General features: G+C 43.4%; 1 protein-coding gene across 3 annotated transcripts in view; it reads right to left on the minus strand.

Moving 5' to 3' along the window:
• The window catches only part of PFKFB3 (6-phosphofructo-2-kinase/fructose-2,6-biphosphatase 3), a 63,299-nt gene that overhangs the window by 16,003 nt on the left and 30,566 nt on the right, over window positions 1-16,730 (minus strand). For 2 of the 3 annotated variants that reach the window (XM_040413328.1, XM_040413329.1), the window contains exon 1: window positions 319-659. The exons of the other annotated variant lie outside the window; for it this stretch is intronic. In XM_040413328.1, coding sequence (XP_040269262.1) covers window positions 319-397 — 79 coding nt within the window. In that variant the 5' untranslated portion in view covers window positions 398-659. Of the gene's footprint in view, window positions 1-318; window positions 660-16,730 lie in introns of those variants that run through there. 3 annotated transcript variants of the gene reach the window in all.

Here is a 16,730-nt window from a genome sequence, read left to right on the forward strand (position 1 = left end):
ATGATGGGAGTCTCCTGATCATCTTCCAGTGCAGGGAAAGGAATCCCTGAGTCAGCTGGTGGCAGGAGTGATGCTCACAGCCCCCCTCCCCCAGGGAGGAAGCCCCGTACGTGCCAGGTTAATCACCCTCCAGATTCCAGACACTGGTAAGGGTGCCAGAAACTGGTAAGGGTGGCACTAATAATGTCCCAGCTCCATCCCTACAGAGGCGATGCCCCCATGTGCTGGAATGCCAGCAGACACTAGCGATCACATCAGGACCATGCTGCTATCGGCCGCCCCCGCACCCACGTCAGAGCGGCATCCCCGGCACCTTACCATTGATGGGCACCTCGGGCATCTCATCCCTGGGCAGCCAGATCTTCTTGATCCTGTTCTGCATAAGCTCCATAGGCATAGTAGCGATCCTTCAGGTGCCACTCAGTTCCACAGTCTACAGTAAAGCGGCCAGGTGCTCTCCTAGATAATCCAGCAAGGCTCGGGGCACTAGGGAGAAGACATGGCACCGACCACGGGGTGGAAGAACTGAAAATCCTAAATGTACTGCGGCAACCGCACTCTCCTGCGCTGAATATACAGTGCCGGTACCGCAGCTCCTACTCTACTGCGTCTCCTCTCTGATCTGAACGATCCCAAATCTCTGCGTGCTGTGAAAAACCCGGCCGGCATAAAAAGCAACGTGACACCCGTGACGTCACCGCAGAATCCCCACCCCCTCACGCCTGCTTTCTCTCTGCTGCCACCTAGCGCTCGCCCAGCCCAACTGCGGGAATGGTACGGCAATCGGCACGTACGATTTAACCCCTGACAAGCCGGCTCTTCTGAAGTATCACATGTGAAAGAACGGCGACAAATTCCATTTTTGCATTAAACTTTTATAGATATTCCGGTTGAATAATGGGATTTAACGGCATGTCTTTCCAATATTACTAATTACAGAGTTGTCATGATCTGTAGGCATATTTTATCATGCAGAAATATTATATATATATATATATATATATATATATACACACACACACACATATATATATATATATAAATCTATATAGTGTGTGCAAATACGGTATTGCCCAATAGGATGCGTAAGTAAGCAGACATGTATAACATGTATATAGTAGAGGAAATGTATATAGAACTATCTTCTACATAGGTCTGCCATGATAATGGGTGCTGAGGGCTGCCGGTGGAGGATGGGCAGCTGCCCGCTGCTCTCTGTGCACGTCCCTCACGTTCCCCCATCCGGGGAAGCCTGTGTGTCCTCCCCTCCCCCTCCCCCCTGCCAGCCGCGGTTATTCAGCATCCTCACATCCCAGGGAGCCCTCCAAGGCTGGGGCACTGTGCCCTCACCTGTGCACTTCCTCCCATAGACAGCACACACCTTCCACCTCATGTGGGGCTGCACTTCTGCCTAGTTTCTGTGAAACATCTTTCAACATGAGTCCTTACCCCAGAAATTGGTGTAAAAAAAAGTGGCAATTTGCAGCTTTTTAAACTAAATCACGCCTAAACGTAGGAAATTCTACACCGTCCTTTCCACTTTCTGAAAGGGGGGAGTAGCAAGGGCAGGGGAGTGGTGCCACCCTGGCACATTCGCCATCTTTTAACTGGGGTAACTGATATCTATGAGCTAGGGTGGATTTCAATCTAAACACACAGGGGGAGATTTATCAGACCCGCTGTAAGGTAGAACGGGCTTAGTTGCCCGTATCAACCAATCAGATTCCACCTTTAATTTTTTTTTTTTTTAGAGCTTCTTTAGAATCTGATTGGTTGCTAGGGGCAACTAAGCCCGTTCTACTTTACACCAGTTTTGATAAATCTCCCCGAAAGACTCCTGGAGGATGCGCATAATTTATGACGAGGCCTTTGCTGTCTCATCTTTTGCATTAAAAAGGGTGAAATCCATACTAAAAATCCACAGAAACAATTGGCACGCTGCAGATTTCAAAATCACCACGGCAGGTCAATTTGTGCATGTACGTGAGACTTGGCAAAGCCCATTCATTCACTTTGCAGGTAGAGTATTACGCTGCTGTTTCTCCCACAGGAAAATCCACATGGACAATACCGTGTACAGGTAGCCTAAGGCCTCATGCACATGGCCGTTGTTTGGGTCCGCATCCGAGACGCCGTTTTGGCGGCTCGGATGCGGACCCATTTACTTCAATGGGGCTGCAAAAGATGCGGACAGCACTCCGTGTGCTGTCCGCATCCGTGGCTCCGTTCCGCGGCCCCGTTAAAAAATTTTTTACATGTCCTATTCTTGTCTGCGCTTTGCGGACAAGAATAGGCATTTACATTGCTGGCGCCCGTTCCGTTCCGCAAATTGCGGAAGGCAACACGGACGGCTTCCGTTTTTTGCGGATCCGCGGTTTGCGGACCTCAAAAAACGGCACGGCCGTGTGCATGAGGCCTAAAGGTAAGGCCCGATGCTGCGGCTGGGTGTGTGTGGTCAAGCCACGCCCACAGGTGACAACCAATAGCCACACAATTTTACTGCAAAATCATGTGACTATTGGTTGTCCTGGCAGGGCGTGCCAGAGCATCGGGCAATACCTTTAAGGGCTTGTTCATGCAAACGTTTTTTTGCATTCCGTATACGTTCCGTTTTTTTTTGCGTTCCGTATACGGAACCATTCATTTCAATAGTACCGCAAAACAAAACCGGAATGTACTCCGTATGCATTCCTTTTCCGTATTATCTGTTTTTCCGTTCTGTTCAAAGATAGAACATGTCCTATTATTGCCCGCAAATAATGTTCCGTGGCTCCATTCAAGTCAATGGGTCCGCAAAAAAAAAACGGAACACATACGGAATGTACTCCGTATGTCTTCCGTATACGTGCCGTTTTTACGGAACCATCTATTGAAAATTTTCTGCCCAGCCCAATTTTTTCTATGTTATTACTGTATATGCCATACGGAAAAACGGATCGGACCGTATACGGAACACAAAAAACGGCCCGTAAACGGAAAAAAAAACGTTTGTGTGCAGGAGGCCAAAGCCATACAGTCGTGTGAACGAGCCCTTAATAAAACGTGTGCTTTGTGGGGGCAACTAGGAAAAATAGCTATGAGGAAATTGTGTTCCCTGCACCCGCTCTCCCCTATTACACTGCAATTACATGAGACTTTTTCTAGTGGTTTTTTTTTTTTTTAGGGAATGCAGTTTTTTTCACAGTTATGACTCACTGAAAAATGTGCCTCATGTCATTGCCCTCTGAGGGATGACTCCGGTAGTGTTCCTAGAGCCTGCGATAGATAAGATGTCATCACTGAAAAGCATAAGGCTAAAGTGATAAGGTTAGGAGCAGAGAAATATCAGACCTGTAGAAGAGAGTATGCCAATCAGCTCTCCTCCAGAAGGGGAACTAAAGCCACTTCTAGGCTGGTGTTTTAGGGGTTTTGCTGGTGTTTTTTTTTTGTTTTTTTTTAAATTGCAGCTGGGGGTGGCGTTGTATTCCTTCATTGTCTGGTGTATTTTCTCATGTGCAATGTGTTGGTGTTTTTTTAATGTTTTTTTTCTCCCCCATATAGCTCTATAGCATGCAAAAAATGCTATTAAAAATGCCAGGTGGTAGAACACACTATATGAGCAATAACCCCTCAAAAAATGCTGATAATGCCAGGTGTTTTTTGAGGCATTTTTGTTGAGCCAAAGAAAACGTCAGGGCAAAAACTATGGGGGAGATTTATCAAACTGGTGTAAAGTAGAACTGGCTAAGTTGCCCAGAGCAACCAATCAGATTCCACCTTTCATTTTCCAAAGGAGCTGTGAAAAAGGAAAAGTGAAATCTGATTGGTTGCTATGGGCAACTAATCCAGTTCTACTTTACACCAGTTTGATAAATCTCCCCCTATGTGTAAAGGAGCCCATAGACCGTTTCTTCTGGAGGAGCACTAATTTGCATACTTTCTCCCTGCACCATTGTGCAGTCTCTGCAAGGAAAAACAATGGGCAGATTTGTAAGACTGTGTAAAGCCTCTTGCACACGACTGTATGGCTTTTTCAGTATTTTGCGGTCCGCAAAAAACAGATCCTCAAAAAATACGGATGACGTCCGTGTGCATTCAGTTTTTTTGTGGAACGGAACAGCTGGCCGCCTATAGAACAGTACTATCCTTGTCCGTTATGCGGAACGGAAAAACTGAAATACGGAAACGAAAGGCATACAGAGTACCTTAATTTTTTTAAAAATTGAAATAAATGGTTCCATATATGGTTCGTATACGGAACGCAAAAAAACGGAACGGAAACGGAAAAAAGAAACGTTCGTGTCCAAGAGGCCGCAGAATGGCCACACACACTTAATAGCTGTCAGCTGATACCCGACAGCTAAAGTATCTCTTCTGACTCCCCTATACACATACATGTATGTGTATTCTATCAGGAGAGTGGTCAGATATGTCTGGTGGCAGTTCATCTCCTGGGAGATCAAAACGATGGGGCAAAAATATATTCATCATTGTGTTGAGCGCGAATATTCGAATTATGAATATTTTTTGCGAATATCAGAACTTCGAGAATTCGCGAATATTTCAAATATAGTGCTATATATTCGTTATATCAAATATTCGTAATTTTTTTCTATCTGAAAGTATGATTCCTCCCTGCTTCTTGCTTGTGGACCAATGAGTCATTGGTCCACAAGCAAGAAGCAGGGAGGAATCATACTTTCAGATAGAAAAAAATTACGAATATTCGATATAACGAATATATAGCACTATATTTCAAATATTCGCGAATTCTCGAAGTTCTGATATTCGCAAAAAAAAATTCTAAAACTTAAGCAGGGAGGAATCATGACTTCATATGGAAAAAAATGACAAATATTCTTAAAAACTAATATATAGCACTATATTCTATAGTGCTATATATTCGTTTTTGACCCACTTTGCATTACGCGATTTTTACATTGCAGATTTTTCAGAATCACAAAAATAATCTTACGCGATTTTTACATTGCAGATTTAATCTCGAATACGAATATTCGCGAATATATGACGAATATTCTACCACATATTCGCGAATTCGAATATTGCCCCTGCCGCTCATCACTCTTCATCATCTGTCAGGGGACAGTCAGAAGCTCTCTACACATTAGACTGCCGCCCGAACCTGATGTACTCAGCGGGTTCATCCAACAATACACTAATGTGCAGTCTTAATACTCGACAGATTTATGATTAAGATGCACGGGCCTTTATAAATTTGGTGTATCAAAAATCCTGTGCCAGATTTACACCAAAATTCTGTCTGTACCAGAATTCGTGTTGTGCACCCAAATTTTCTCCGGGTTTCAGAACCGTAGTATGTTTGCCACTAACTGAGGAGACAGCGGGAGGTGTCATGACATGGCGAAGCACCTGGAGCCTAATGCTCGCACTGTAAACATGGCGGCAAATGTGTCTATTTTATATGAGGAGTTTATTAGGGGTAAAGTTAAGTCCATAAAGAGTTAAAGGGATTATCCGCTTTTTTTTATATTGATGATCTATCCTCAGATAGGTCATCAATATCAGATCAGTGGGGGGTCTGATTCCTAGCACCCCTGCCAATCAGCTGTTTGAAGAGAAAGCAGCGCTTGTACGAGCCTTCTCTTCACTGTTTACCTGCTCGCCGTCCCAACTGCAGTGTAATTACAAGTATGGCGTCCCATTCACATCTATAGGGCTCCTTCCTATTCCCTTGAACAGATGTAATTACCCTGCTCAGTGCTGAAGTTGTGATGGCGAGCAAGTAAACAGTAAAGAGAAAACAGTGCTAATACGAGGGCCGATTCCTCTCCAAAGAGCTGATCAGTGGGGGTTGCGGATGTCGGACCCCACCAATCTGATATTCATGTCATGACTTATCCTGAGGAGGTCATCAAAGTAAAAAACAGTCGGACAACCCACTTAATGTGTTTCAACATGTGAGAAATCAATAGTGCATCCAAAGCAGCGCTGTCAGATGAGCCCTAATACATTCAGCCTTTTTACTTACATCAGTGTGCAAATACCCAGAACCATTAGGCTATATTTACACGGGTTTTCTGGTGTTGTGCTCATCTTGTAGAATGGCTCTTCCTAAAGTGGAGCTATTTCCCTATTTTTGGTCAATAAAAATATAACAGGTTTTCTAGAGTATCTAAGGGTATGACCACAGGGTGTGGTCGTGCTGCAGCTGGTTCTGGTTAACTAATGAAGACCACACTGTTTAGTCGGTCCGCATTGTTAATGGCCACACGGCACTGAAGCTGCGGCATGGCCATTAACAATGCAGACCGACTAAACAATGCAGTCTCAGTTTAACAACAGCCAGCTGCAGTTTGTATAGCCTTGCGGTACTTGACTGCAGTGCTGCGGTGTCGCAACCAGGACATGATCACAGTGTTGTCATACCCTAAGGCCTCTTTCACAGGGGCGTCGCGTGTGATGGCCAAATAGGATGCGGGTGCGTGCAAAGCGTTTTAATGCGATTTGCACGCGTGTGAGAAAAATTGGCATGTTTGGTACCCAAACCTGAACCCGGACTTCTTCACAGAAGTTCGGGTTTGGGTTAGGTGTTGTGTAGATTTTATTATTTTCCCTTATAACATGGTTATAAGGGAAAATAATAGCATTTTTAATACAGAATGCTTAGTAAAATAGGGATGGAGGGGTTAAAAAATAAAATAAATTAAACTCACCTCATCCACTTGTTCGTGCAGCCCGTCTTGTCTTCTTTCTTTTTCTTTGATGACCTGGGAGGAAAAGGACCTTTGATGACATCACTGCACTCATCACATGGTCCATCACATGACGTCACCAAAGGTCCTTTTCCTCCCAGGTCATCAAAGAAGAAGAAAGAAGACGAGTCGGGCAGCGCGAACAAGTGGATGAGGTGAGTTTAATTAGAATTTTTTTTTTTAACCCCTCCATCCCTTTTTTACTAAGCACTCTGTATTAAGAATGCTATTAATAATGATCGGGTCCCCAAAACGCGGAGGCACACAAGATTGTCATCCGCGTCCGTTTTTTTCCTATCATTTGCATGGCAAACTTGACTTAGACTTTTTTTTACTTTCCTTCTTGTCTGGTGATCCTCCAAAAATAAAGGAAGACACACGGAAACAAAAACGGAAACGGATCACGGAACAACGGAACCCCATTTTGCGGAACGGAACACAACAACGGTCGTGTGCATGAGGATTTATGTTGAACATCTTGCAGTGATAATGAACAAGGACATGGGACTCCCACGCTAGTGACCGGTGGGGTCACTGCAGGAAAATCCCTAAGATAACTGCTGTTCTACCAAAGTTCAGCTTTAGGCCTCCTGCACGCGAACGTGTGCGTCCTGTGGCCGTATTGCGGACCGCATTTGCGGATCCGCAATACACGGGCGCTGCTCTGTGGGCATTCCGCATCACGGATGCGGACCCATTCACATCAATGGGTCTGCAAATCCGGAGATGCGGAATGGTGTGGAGCGGAAGCACGGAACTGAAACCCATGGAAGCACTACGGAGTGCTTCCGTGGGGTTTCGTCCCATACTTCCGTTCCGCAAAAAAATAGAACATGTCCTATCTTTAAAGTGACCCGCAATTTGCAGGCCGCAGCACGGCCACGGGGCGCACACGTTCGTGTGCAGGAGGTCTTAGCTGCATCTCAAGTTCACTGAAGGACACAGAAAGTTAGCCTTTAAAATCTCAAAACTTCAGGTAAAGCACCTGAGCTCCATTGTCCCTTTAACTTTTGCAATCTTCTGTGTAAATGTACAACACATGACAATCTGCACAGAGATCACAGTTATCAGACCAGTCACAAGTTTCTTTGGCAACTAATTCTTTATAAACAAAGCAAGTTCTAGACCCAACAGGAAACAAAGAGACACAGATCTTAACTTTCACACCTTGAAGGTTCCTCCTAGACCCTTCAAAGGAAGTCTAACAGTCAGTATCTCCATTTTGGTTTCTGCTAATTACAAACGGGAGGTCTTCCACAGAAAGCAGGAAAGCGTACAATCAATTAGTAATCAATCAGCAAATATTTCTTTTTGTTTGTTAAGATGATGAGATGATCAGTCCGTTATCATTAATGATCTGGTCTCATCCAGTCACTAACGGGTGTGTCTCATTACCATACAGCGACCCAGGCAAAGCGACCGATCATGGATTCAAAGTCCATGCATATCCTGTAACCCACACGCATATCATAGTGAGGAGACACTCACCCAAGGCAAAGTTGTCAAATTCCCTATACTTGTTAGAATACTCATGTGATGTGGCAGAGCAGTGATAACACATGGCTATCAATGAGTATAAGCCAATGAAAAATCTGCATTTATTTTATATAAAAAGCATCTTCTGCCAGCCTGGAAATATACAAAAAATACCCAATAAAGGACCTCTGCATCCATAGTGGCTGTTTACTGCTTACATCTCTGTACTTCAGTCGGTGAGGGTCACAGAGGTGAGATCCACACCTATTGAGGATTTGTGGCATATGTTGTGCATACTCCAAAAAAAAAGGCTATGGACACCTTTGGTGGTATTATTATTATTATCATCATTATTGCATTCTAATCATTTTAGGCAAAAAAAAATATAATTCAAGATACCCCATATACAATCTTCAGACTTTATTGGAGGCCATGAGAAAACACCTATCTCTAAAGTAGGAATGATCCTGCCTTTATGAAGAGAACCTGCTACAAGGTTAAAAAAATAAATAAGTAAACCAGGCAGTGAATGCTCCATGGGTCCAGAAAGATGAAATAAACACTGGAGTATTCATGGGATCAGAGACCATTAAAGGGGTTTTCAGCACTCTGCGGGCCACACAACCCACTGTAATCACTGATATCTTGCCTGACTCTACCTTAGCTGAGCATGTGCCAGGGAGAGAAATAATTCTGGCCCAGTCCATCAACCAGACTGGTAAAGGACTCCCGAGCGGCCAATCCATGCAACTTTGAGACGCTAACTATATTATAATCTCTTTCTTCTATAAGCAAGATATGAGTAAATAAGGTGGGTTTTTAAGGCAAGTGCCTGGTTTATACTTTTTTTTTATGGTGACAGGTCCTCTTTAAACTGGTGTCCACAGGGGCGTAGCTTTAGGGGGTGCAGGAGCCTGAGGGGGCCCAAAGACCCTTGTGCAACACAAAAATACATCCGTATTATAGAAATTGCATGCTGGTCAGGTTACACTTCTGGCTGGATGGAAGGGGTTATGTCAAAAATTTGGCATGGTGTGGGCGGAGGTGCCGTTTAAATTTTTGCCTCAGGCAGCATAAATGCTATGTGCCTGCCCGCTCCTGGCCACTGAGGGAAGGGGGCCCAGGCTGAACTCGTGCACCAGGGCCCATGAGACTTTAGCTACACCCCTGAGCGTCAATATAACCTGTATATGTTGATTGTATATGAGCCATAGTCCAACTGGTGGAATCTAGTTATATCAATACAGTCTTATCATATTTAGTTTGACAATTCATTATCCTATTTGGATAATCCCTTCACTAAAAATAAGACTGATGGTGAACAGCTTTTATCTTTGGGGAGAAACTACAAAATGTGATAGTGGGTGGCCATGTAATACACGGTGGTACTGAACTCTCCAGAGTGGGAGCGACTCTCTGACTTGGCTAATAAACAGGGTCCCCTGGACCCTAGTAGGGGAAATGGATACAGGTTGTCCATAAGTGTGTCGTGAAAAGTGATAACCTCATCCTGCTTTTTGTAAATCCACTCTGATTTCTTAAAGCAGCCATGCACCATATCTCCTATGACTGTTGCTAGGCCACAAGTGTGTTTAAACATTTGTAATGGGCAATGTAAGATGAATTTATCCTCTTGTATGCTGGAAAATATGATTACAGTAAACAATAAGATATTTTCCGGTGCTGAAAAATTCAGCAATTGTACCCATTCCAGCTTTGTTGTACAACTGTGCATTAGTTTGTGGCTGAAATGCTAATTCAATACTGTGGTTTTTAGTCTGCTCTGCTCCTCCTGCTCTATAACAAGCTGCCTGTAGATTGCACTGCATTTCATGGTGACAGGTTCTGTTTAAGTCTCTTCTTTTTCTGAGCTCAGTTATACATCGGGAGGAATTGTATCAGTGACTGACAGTTATCTCTGTATACACACACAAAGAATACTACCAACCACTGATAACAACCAAATGGGCAATCTTAAACTCAGAAAGAGCAGATATTTAAATGCATAATGTTGAATATTTTCCCATAAAACTATATATCAATCTGCTCAGCTCCTTCTGCTCTAAGCATGCTGCATGCAGGTTGTATTGCATTTCGTGGTGACTGGCTCTCTTTAAAGGGGTTATCCAACGTCTCCAACAGCCCCCTTCCCATGTGCCGGGCCCCTCACAACCGGAACGTGAACTTGATTATTTTTTTCCCTTACACTTGAAGCACTTGTGCACCTAGCCAAACCCAAAAGCCAGATAGAAGAGGGCTGGGGAAGAACATGCAGTGCTTCCAGAAGATTTATACATATGAACAAGGCAATGTTGTTATTCAAGAAAGTAGTCAAGGAAAGTTAGTGAATTGCTAAAAACATGGCATTCCTCTTCAAAATTGCTTCTCTTGAATGTTACACTACAATTCGACTAAACTAAACTATGCAACAGCAGAAAACTATGGCACATGTGCCATCTAAGACATCAATGGCATATCGCTGGTATATGCCATTAATGTCAGATAGGTGTAAGCACCACTTCTGGGTCCAGCTCCTACCTCCAGAAGAGGACCCCTCATGTTCACTGCTATGGTGCTATGGGATTTGCTATTTCTGGCAGTCCCATGGAATGGACAGTACGTATGTTCGCTACTTTTTGGGACTTCCATTGCTATGGAGCATGCCGCCATGTGTGATGTGCTTTCCTTCATTTCTGAGCCCCATTCTCTCGATAGGAGAGGTTTGCAAAGATAGGACCTGCACCTATCTGACATTGATATATACTCTAGCCATATGCCACCAATGTCCCACATGGATCAACCCCTATAATTATGTTCATTTACTTCTGGAGAAAAATCCAGCACTGCACGGGGATCCAGATAAAATCTCTTTATTCCATAAAATAAAACATCTAACAGACCAGTACCGGTTGCTTACATTTTTCAGACAAAAAGGTCCTTACTCATAACATAACCATGTACGGTGTATGGTGAACGCGAGCGCCAATGGATGAGAACACATCCATCAGCGCTAGTTTGCAACGGCCTGGTTACACAGGCTGATGCAAACATAATGCTGTCACAGTCGTGCCTCCCTCATTGTCTTCTATAGATGATCCTCAGTGCATTCCAGATTACACAGGGAGATGTACTGCCAATAATTGGGCATTCTTCATCCTGATAAAAGATGCCTATCAGCCGATAAGAAGCAAATTCATTGGCTTATTGGTGGCTTGATTATGTGAGCCAATATCGCGAACAAGAGTTCCTATGAACACTTTTGCACAGTAATTTGCTGATAATCAAGCAGTCTAATAGGTCCTTTAGATAAGGGTACAGCTCGGCTGTTCTGAGAAGTAACATAGAAGTAAAAGGAGGATGCTGGGAGTTGTAGTTTCACAACAGTTGGAGTGCCAGAGGCTGCTGACGCTTGTCTTAGACCTGTCAGAACACTACTCTGCCAGCAGACACCAGGCTGTATGAAACTTCAAGGCAACTTTTGGGAATTTTTTAGATACCATTATAAGATAATTAAACATATTTACATAAATCTTTGCAACTCGCTTACATTATTTTTTTTGAGCAAGGCAGATGTTACATAGTGAAATGGAATTACAATTGTTATAAAGCAACATCACATTCATCTAGAGATAAAGCACTCATGTCTGTGAACAAGTGATATGGTATGGGACTGTTTCATGGTCCTGAGTATACATAATAGGTGTGAATAAAATCTAGGCGTCATAGGCAGCATACTGCAGATGTTACAAGTATTCTGAGCCTAAAGTACTGGAACTGCTGTGGGACAGATGCATCTAGTATTGGGAATGCCTTTCCTGCTGAGGGCTGTATGTGGCCCGTAGGCCATGGCTGTGGAGTATGCAAGCCAAAGTTCTGACTCCTACTCCCACTCCTGCATTTTTATCAAACCTTGCCTCCAGCTCCAACGCCTTCATAGATGGTCAATAATTTAGTAATAACAAGTTTACTGTAGTAAAATGGTAACATCTGGCTTTTTCTTCCTATTATGTACAGTACAGACCAAAAGTTTGGACACACCTTCTCATTCAAAGAGTTTTCTTTATTTTCATGACTATGAAGGCATCAAAACTATGAATTAACACATGTGGAATTATATACATAACAAACAAGTGTGAAACAACTGAAAATATGTCATATTCTAGGTTCTTTAAAGTAGCCACCTTTTGCTTTGATTACTGCTTTGCACACTCTTGGCATTCTCTTGATGAGCTTCAAGAGGTAGTCCCCTGAAATGGTCTTCCAACAGTCTTGAAGGAGTTCCCATAGATGCTTAGCACTTGTTGGCCCTTTTGCCTTCACTCTGCGGTCCAGCTCACCCCAAACCATCTCGATTGGGTTCAGGTCCGGTGACTGTGGAGGCCAGGTCATCTGGCGCAGCACCCCATCACTCTCCTTCATGGTCAAATAGCCCTTACTTTCAAAGTTTTCCCAATTTTTCGGCTGACTGACTGACCTTCATTTCTTAAAGTAATGATAGCCACTCGTTTTTCTTTACTTAGCTGCTTTTTTCTTGCCATAATACAAATTCTAACAGTCTATTCAGTAGGACTATCAGCTGTGTATCCACCTGACTTCTCCTCAACGCAACTGATGGTCCCAACACCATTTATAAGGCAATAAATCCCACTTATTAAACCTGACAGGGCACACCTGTGAAGTGAAAACCATTTCAGGGGACTACCTCTTGAAGCTCATCAAGAGAATGCCAAGAGTGTGCAAAGCAGTAATCAAAGCAAAAGGTGGCTACTTTGAAGAACCTAGAATATGACATATTTTTTGTTGTTTCACACTTGTTTGTTATGTATATAATTCCATAATTCCACATGTGTTAATTCATAGTTTTGATGCCTTCATAGTCATGAAAATAAAGAAAACTCTTTGAATGAGAAGGTGTGTCCAAACTTTTGGTCTGTACTGTAAGTAATCAGGCTTCTTGGATAGAACATAGCAGATATTTATTAAAATACAATTTCAAAAATTCTTGAAATGTTCTAAATTCCTGTAAGTAAATATGTAATGCGCTATGTATTTAATAACTATAACTGGAAAACACTATTATACTGTTAATAATTGTAAGAATTTATAAATGTATCCTCAGAAAACGTTAGAAAGCTATAGACTGTATGTCCTGGAAATGCAGAGAATCATGTGTCAGTCTAAATAGGGCTACAAGAAACATGTAAATATTGGAGCTGCTATATTCAGTGCTCGCCATGAAAGGGATGTCTGGGAACAAATAAGTGCCCCCAGCCTGCCTCCGCTATGCAAAGATTTATGTTATCCACATCTCCAGTCTTGCGCGCTGACTCCCATGTGTCTGTCTTCTGCTCTGCAGCTTGTTTACTTCCTCCTGGCACAGTGTCCACAAGAGATGTATCACCACTGAAGCCAGTTATTGGCTGCAGAGGAGCAGATGATCATGCCCGTACCAGAGACGACTTAAACAAGACTGAAAGATAGACAAACAGAGCCGGCACGCAGGACTAGAGTGGTGAGGAGTAAGTATGATTCTTCCCATGTCTTCTGGTTCTGTCTAGTTCTGAGATGACTGTCAGGCCCAGTGATGGACTTCCTACTGAGCATGTGCAGCACAGTTTTAGGCATTGTAACTTAGGGCCTTGGAGCAGCATGAAGATACCTAGTATAAGGGGCAGGGGAGAACACCGGAGAGGTGAGAGCTGATTTTCTGTCACCAGCAGAACACCCGGATTATCACTGTGGTGGATAAATAAGGGCCTTAGATTGAAGGAACATAAAATATATTTTTGATTAACATTTCTAAACGTTTGACAATATATATGAAAGTTAATAAATTGATAATACAGTATCAGAGATTGGTACATTTCTACCGACTCCAAATCCGATGCTTCCTGTACCCAAAATTAGCTTTGACTCTGACTCCACAGCCCTGTTTTAGACCACAGGTTGTGTATGTGTAAGCTAAACTCACATGAAACATGTTCTACTTCTTCAAGATATTGTCTTGCTAAGATAAACTTTCTCTAAAGAAAAGGGCACTCGAAACAGGGGCGGTCTGGGAACTTAAAGCCTAAAAGTGTCCCAATGAGTCCAAATTGACAGAAGGCAGGGAAACACAAGTAGGCATGGACAACAGAAGTAGGGTGGCAGCAATACAAAAGCATCAGCAATGCAGCTCAAAATATCATTCCAGCAAAACCAAATACCACAGTGCAGTAAAAAATACTGCCCTATCACCATGTCGAGGACGGTAATACAGTTGAATTCAGCAGGACACCTGCAGCTGCAAGTACCTGATGCTGCTAGCGTTAATTAATGCTGAGAGCATTAGATCATTATGTACCTGGCCAGTGGCCATGTGGAGGACCCGGGCGGCGCCTTGAGTATTGGCCCACTGGGAAATTTCCCTGTGGGGTCTATGGCCAGTCCGCACCTGCCCAGAAATCAGCTAATTGCCACAGGTCAGCAGTAGTAGGCAAAATTTTTATATTCCATTCAGATCATGTAATACATGGATGGGACGGGTCTGGTAGAGCAGGATAACTTTTATGTAATGGTTCCCCACTCTGTGATACTTTGTGATTTCCAAATGAGACAAAAACTATTACTGGAACAAATGAAGGTAAGAAATATAATGAGAATAACTTTAGAAATACTTCAATCCAAATTCTTTAACTCAACTCAGATTACGTAACTGGGAAAATTCCAATGCCAAAAACAAGCTGAGCGCAGAAGGGGGTTTCACATGAGTAGAGTGTAGACAGTTCCTGAAAACCTTAACCACTAGGAATCCTCAGCAAAATCTGTGTCATGTGTCACTCAGGAACAACCACTTTATAATTATCCATGTATGCTTGGGCTCAAAAGGAAAAATCAAGGGAAATCCTGCTTCCATGCAATAAATGTATAAGGCTACTTTCACACTTGCGGCAGGACGGATCCAAAAGACTGTTCACCCTGTCGGATCCGTCCTTCCGCTATTTCGCCGTGCCGCCGGACCGCCGCTCCGTCCCCATTGACTATAATGGGGACGGGGGCGGAGCTCCGGTGCAGCACGGCAAAAGGGCGCCGGACTAAAAGTCCTGCATGTCCGACTTTTTAGTCTGGCGGCCTCTCACCGCGAACTGCGCCGGAGCTCCGCCCCGTCCCCATTATAGTCAAAGGGGACGGAGCGGCGGTCCGGCGGCACAGCAAAATAGCGGAAGGACGGATCCGACAGGGTGAACAGCCTGTCGGATCCGTTCTGCCGCAAGTGTGAAAGTAGCCTAATAATAATCAACATCAACTGTTCAGGCATAAAATTGCTGAAAAATTCTTTTTAAAGGGGTGGCCCTCAGGGATACATTTTTTGAAGTGAAAGATTGAGTTAAAAAAAAACTTGAACCATTACTCACTGTCACTGATCCACCAGCACCAGCACAGAACAAATCAAGACTGGCATAAACAACACTGATAGTAATAAATCAAATAACCACTACTATATATGTATTTTCCATACGCTTCCATCAGCATTGGACGGATTTGTGGAGCAAACAATTGTAGAAATTGTAGCATATAAAGCTATGCCAATTGTGGACATCCTCTCTAGATTAAAGGGGCTCTCCAGAACTATAACAGATTGCCAGTGAAATGAGGTAATGCACATTTATCGAAATCAATGTATATCTGTGTAATGCATGGGCAAATGTGATCCTCTCTTTCTTAATTTTTTTTATAAAAATGGTGGTTCCAGCCTCAATTATAGGAATCCAAATGCACATCATTCTTATAGTGCCGCATGTACACTAACACCATCTTTGATTATTGATCTCTATAATCCTAAATATAAATCACTGGCCAAAGGAACGTTGTGAAGGAATTAGTAAAACTACGTCTTTATTTAAACTCGATTAAAATATGAACAGGGGAAAGAACTCTAACCTAATATAAAAAAATAAAAAAAAAATCCTAATTGACAAACATATGTCCACACCACTGCAGGCGACAGATGACGCGGCACCAGCTGGTCTAATGCAGTTGCGCAAGACCCGGCCTGCCCTGTCGCTCAGGTGTGAACACAGGTCAATTTGGGAACCACGTGAATGGACCACTTACAACTGTGTGTTGGTCCACGAATACATCCCACAGCAGTGTGACACTAGGCAGTGACACCGCTCAATGGTCCCGAGCAGTATCAACCCGCTACCGTGCACACAAGGCCGCGGTATATATGCCAACAAATGCCAATGCTCTCCTATCCGGCAGTGCCACTAATAGCTTGTCCTAGAAATATGTTGACCCCTTGATAAACATCTGCCCATGCAAAGCAGTTACATTGGTGATCAAACGCACATGCCCACTGTGACGTGTGGTGCAAGTGCTGTCATCCACTGCCGCATGAGCACGAATGAAGGGAACTAGGCAGCCCTATGACACTAATGATGCCTGGATGTAAACACACTCATCAGACGGCTGAACTTGCAGACCGCTACTGCGGTGCGAACACGAATCAAACAGGCTGAACCTGGCTGTATGTAACATCAGTTTGTCCCCAACGTTTCG

This window comes from Bufo bufo, chromosome 1 (genome assembly GCF_905171765.1).
Source record: "Bufo bufo chromosome 1, aBufBuf1.1, whole genome shotgun sequence".
NCBI classification, from domain to species: Eukaryota; Metazoa; Chordata; class Amphibia; order Anura; family Bufonidae; genus Bufo; species Bufo bufo.